Source organism: Mus caroli, chromosome 1, assembly GCF_900094665.2.
Source record: "Mus caroli chromosome 1, CAROLI_EIJ_v1.1, whole genome shotgun sequence".
NCBI classification, from domain to species: Eukaryota; Metazoa; Chordata; class Mammalia; order Rodentia; family Muridae; genus Mus; species Mus caroli.
In genome coordinates, this window is record NC_034570.1 from 170,864,757 (window position 1) to 170,869,756 (window position 5,000).

Below are 5,000 nucleotides of genomic sequence, written 5' to 3' on the forward strand. Positions count from 1 at the left end.
ACACAGTCAGCATCTCCCCACCACACCATCCTGCACACAGTCAGCATCTCCCCACCACAGCATCCTGTACACAGTCAGCATCTCCCCACCACAGCATCCTGCACATGGTTAGCATGTCCCCACCACAGCATCCTGCACACAGTCAGTATCTCCCCATCACACCATCCTGCACATGGTTAGCATGTCCCCAGCCTACTTAGTCTCTTTCTTCATGTTTCTCTGTTTCAGACACATAGGTGGCATCATGAGTCTGCTCTTTGTGAGTGACACTCGACACCCAGGACAATACAATATCCTTAAGGTTTGCTCATGGTGTCACACTGAAAAATCTATATTTTCTTTTTGAAATCTATAATCAGGTCCTAGTTTGACTCTCAGTTGTGATCCTCCTGCCCTCTGCCTTCCAAGGGCTAGGACAACAGACGACCACACAGCTTCACTGTGTCCCTTTTCAACAGTGTGTGACACTGATAATACACGTCCAGGGCTGTGTGATTCAGGGTTCTGGGCTTTAATCTGACTTCACTTTTCAGGGTCTTTCCCAGGACCCTGCCTGACCTGTAATCTTAGGTGTCTTTACTATAGCCCACATTTTCAAGAAACACTTCCAGTACATAACTCCCTTCTAACAAACTAAAAGTCTGTGTTTGTGCTATTTTGGAACCTAAATTTTCCCACTACATATCTCCCAGGGTTCTCCTCTGTTGCTAAACTTACTGCCATATTCCAGTTAATTTAAGTGGTTATTTGTTGAAATGAAGTTATTTTTAATTCAAATTTTATAAATTTAGAAACCTAAATTATAAAGTTTTTATGATTATAAAGTTAGAAACGAATCCACATCCATACTCTCATGCTCCGGCTCTCCCCGGTAGCTCATGTAAGGTCAGCAGACTTGCATCTAGGTTGGAGACACACTGACAGGGGTACCCTTTCAATTCTTAGAGAAATTTAAGGTTACTGTTATCATTGTTAATTCTTATTAAATTAATCTAGAGCCTGCCCAACAGTGACCCTTCTTAATGCCACAGAACGTCGCACCTATTGCCACTGAGCCACTGGTTGGAGAATGTATTTTACCACAAGAAAAATAAGAGGATTAAACAATTAACAGCATTAAACATACTCTGCTTCATTCTGAGTCTGTGGGTAGTTAAAAATTTGCTTTCTACTAAGGAAAATATGAGTTTAGATAAAATGATCCTGGGGTCACCCTCCCTGGAGTTAAAGTGTTAACTTCCTGTCTTCATGGTTAGTCTGAGTGACAGTAGGTGAGGGGCTGGGCTGTGAGGTTGAGGGCCATGGTGGACAGGACAGTTTATCATAGGATGGAATACTGAGAACCCTATAGAACTGTCTAACCTGCAATTCTATTGGGGATGAGCCTAGGCAGGTCATGTCCAGCCCCCAGGCTTCCTGTATAGACACTGCTCAAGGGCCTCTCTACACTGCTGACTGGAGTTTGCAGGTCTCAGGTTGCACAACCACTGCTCTGCCCTTTAGTCTAGCGCTACAGACTAACAGCTTGATGACTCAGCATCATTGGTACATCTTGGCAAGATGGTGAACCATGACATCTCAGTGATCTACCGCTTGACCCTGGGGTGCACAGCACGGTTGACATATGCAGGAAGGCTGCTCCCGAGACTCACACCCATCCCGGCTTCCCCCATCCTGCCTGCTGTTCTGGAATCTCACCTTCAATCTTGGTCTTAAAGTGTGGGTACTGGTTGAGGATCTCCACCTGCTTCTTCCAGTCAAACTCATTCCTCCAGTAGGACACCACTTTCTTCAGGTAGCTGGAGTTGAAGCCGTAGTGGAAGCGGCTGCCCTCCAAAGGTGGGGATGCCCGGAACCTATCTATCCTCTGGTGCAAGTCCTGCAGTGAAGAAGCCAGCGTGAGTGGCAGAGACAGGAGAGGGCTTGTGTGCCCAACTCAGAGGAAACCCTGTAGCCATAGATGGTCACCATGGAGAAGTCACACAGGGCACCCATGCATGTCACTGGATCCTAGAGGGGCTAAGGGGGTCTCTCCTGCAGGGTTCAGGTTTCCCCTTTCATCTATCTCTCTTGTGCTGGGATAGGGTGGGGGGCATTCAGGGAGAGAATGGAAGGCTTTGCACATGCCACACATGATGTGTCCTCCCTCTTAGCTCGACCCCAGTCATCTTCTCATTTCTTAGGTGTGTGAACAACACTCATTTAAGTCAACAAACCACCTATAGTTGTAGAGTTGGCACACTTTGTAAATAGCAAGATTGTACAGAAGATGCAAGGGTTCCACTTTCTCCCAGCAACAAAGGAGCGGCCATAGATGACCCCTGCAGGAGCAGGGAGGCCGTGGACATGGGTGACCCCTGCAGGAGCAGAGAGGCTGTGGACACAGGTGACCCCTGAAGGAGCATTAATTAATGTATTTATTTTTTTTCCCCACACCGTTTTACAGACACATAAGCTATTACGGGTCAGTTAATGAACAACAGGCAGGCTACACTTGCCCTTGAGCCATGGCGTGCCTGCCCTTGCTGTACAGCATCAAATGATCCTAACACAGACAAATGGTCTGCCCAGGGCACAGGCTCCAAACACACTGGATGCAGATCAAAGTTCAGCATTCCAGCTGAGGGACGTGCCTGGTGCCTTTTGGAGGGGCTCAGTGTTATTATTCACAGAGATTTTCATGTCCCCTGGCCTCCCCTGAACAGGTTTGGAAACCTTAGACTCCATCCAGAGCTGATCCTCAGAGCTCAGCCTCACCCTCAGCAGCTAGAGCCCAGCATGCCCCACACATGAACCTCAGCTGCTCGCCCTTGGCTTCAGTCCAGACCCTGCTCTCAATCCCTTCCTCCTGGGAACTTCTGTGACCTTTTGTTGGTGCCCCAGTGACATTAATCTCCACTGACGTGAGGGTCACTGTATCTCTTGATGTATTCATTACCTTACCATGTGTAGATGCTAAATGCTGGGCTGTGTGAGGGAAGGGTCTCTGACTTCCCAGCACTCCACAGAGCACCTGACACAGTAGCTGCCCAAGGATCACAGGGTGAAGGGAAGGATGGGCCATGTAAGGTCTGATCCCTTGTGACTGACTGGCTCCCTCAGGAGACTTCCTTCTCTCATCCCCTACCCACCAGCCCCTCCTTTCTGACTCCAGCTCTGTGTGGAAAGGCCAGGGCCCTGAGACTTGCAATCCTCAGTTGTGCTCTCCAGCCCCTGGGACCCTCTGCTGTACTATTCTCAGCATCAGGGCCAACCTTTGAGAGATGCCACAACAGGTGACAATGAGCAGACTTGTTATAGGGATATGATGGGCCCAGGAGTGGTCAACACACAGTAAGGGCTTTTCTAAGGCTGACCGTGTGGTCTCCATGCTACTGCATGCCCTGAGCGCCACTCCCCTCTGTAGCTGTGACTTCCACGTCAGCCCGGGACACCTGCTCACTCTGTTCCTTAAATTGTACCAGCCTCAAGTGGGCAGACAGGGAGGTAGGGGGATGGGAGCTTTCTTCAGTCTATGGTGCACACAATGGTTCTACCAGCATCTTCCTGGGCCTGGTGAGGGGAAGGAGAAGTAGCTAGAGAAATGGGGATAGGAAGGAGGGAAGTCCTTTTAGGAGCAAAAGGCACATGACCTCAGGGAGAAGAGTGGCCAGGGAAACCTCAGGATGTTTCATTTCCAAAGCTCCCTCCTCAGTCATGTACCCACTCTGGTCCCAGGGGAACACAGCAGGACCGTCCCTTTGGTTCTGCCCTGACTGGGAAGGGGTGTCTCACCTTGATCTCCTCATCTGATGTTTCCACCTTGAAGGGCCGGATGCTCTCATCTTCTTTGGCTGATGGCTTTGATCCTGGGCCCCACCATCCATCTTCAAGTGGTAAGGTCTCCTCCTTGTCCCGGGAGACAAACCAGTAGATGACAAAGCCCAGCACAGAAGCCAGGATGAGTTCCAGCCACATGACTCCTGGGAGATGAGAGGACACATCAGCAAGAGGGACAACCTGGCCTGGTGCCTGGCTCTCCAGGGATGCCAGTTATCAGAAAGGCTCCTCCCCAGCTCATGCTCAAATGTGAGGGTTCATCTCAGCTGTCACCCTGATGGGACTTAGAGCCCCTCAGGAGACAAGCTTGCAGGTATGACTGTGACAGTGCCTCTAGAGGAGCTGATCTGTGGTGGGAAAAGCCACCTTGAAGTTGGTTGATGTCTCTCCAAGCGCTAGAGCCCCATGCTGAATAAAAGAACAAAGAGATCTGAGCTTCAGTGTTCAGCTCTCTCTGACTGTGGATACAACGTGACCAGTCTTCTGCAGCTCCTCAGAGGCCACTCCTGGCCTGCCAGGATTGACTAGTCAAGAACAGATCAAACAAAGTCTCCATTCATTAAGTAGCTCCTTGGGTGTATTTTGTCATACCAACCAGAAAATAACTAATGTATGATCCACTCCCAGACCTATTCACTTGTGAGAAAAGTCAATATGGCTAGAATGAAAATGGCGTTTCTCGTGTCAGACCCACAAGAACGGTTTATGAGCAAGGGATTGTTCTGCATGACTGACAGCCACTAGAGGAGAAGCCTTTGCCATGCCCTTTGTTTGCCCAGTGGCTGCCACAGCCCCACACAATAGCACTTCTGCAAGAACAACTGTTTGGCCAATGTCTTCTGCCTCACTCCAAATCCACTTTCCTTATTAATGACAGTGGCCAAAGTTACTGTTTCAAAGTAACTAATGTACTGCATCTCTGTTTTAAATTTATCTGTTTAATATTATTAATATTCTGGTCACTGGGACATAATCCCTGGTCTCAAGTATTATAGGCAAGGTCTATATCATGGCTAAATTCCATACTCCTTGTTTTTGCCTTTAAACAACTCACTTTGTTTCCATCTTTTCTAATGTGGGCATACTTTAATGGCCTGTGTATTCTCTTATGTTTTTGGTTGTGAATCTCATCTGTAATGGCTGAGCAATTTCTCCAGCCCTTCTCCGTGTATTCTGTTTGC

General features: G+C 48.5%; 1 protein-coding gene across 1 annotated transcript in view; it reads right to left on the reverse strand.

Annotated features, from left to right (window-relative positions):
• The window catches only part of LOC110290857 (epoxide hydrolase 1), a 28,080-nt gene that overhangs the window by 8,617 nt on the left and 14,463 nt on the right, over positions 1-5,000 (reverse strand). Inside the window, exons 2-3 of the mRNA XM_021157704.1 lie at positions 3,775-3,962; positions 1,699-1,879 (exon numbers count right to left, since the gene is read on the reverse strand). Of these exons, the coding sequence (XP_021013363.1) occupies positions 1,699-1,879; positions 3,775-3,957 (364 nt within the window). The 5' untranslated portion in view covers positions 3,958-3,962. The remainder of the gene's footprint in view (positions 1-1,698; positions 1,880-3,774; positions 3,963-5,000) is intronic.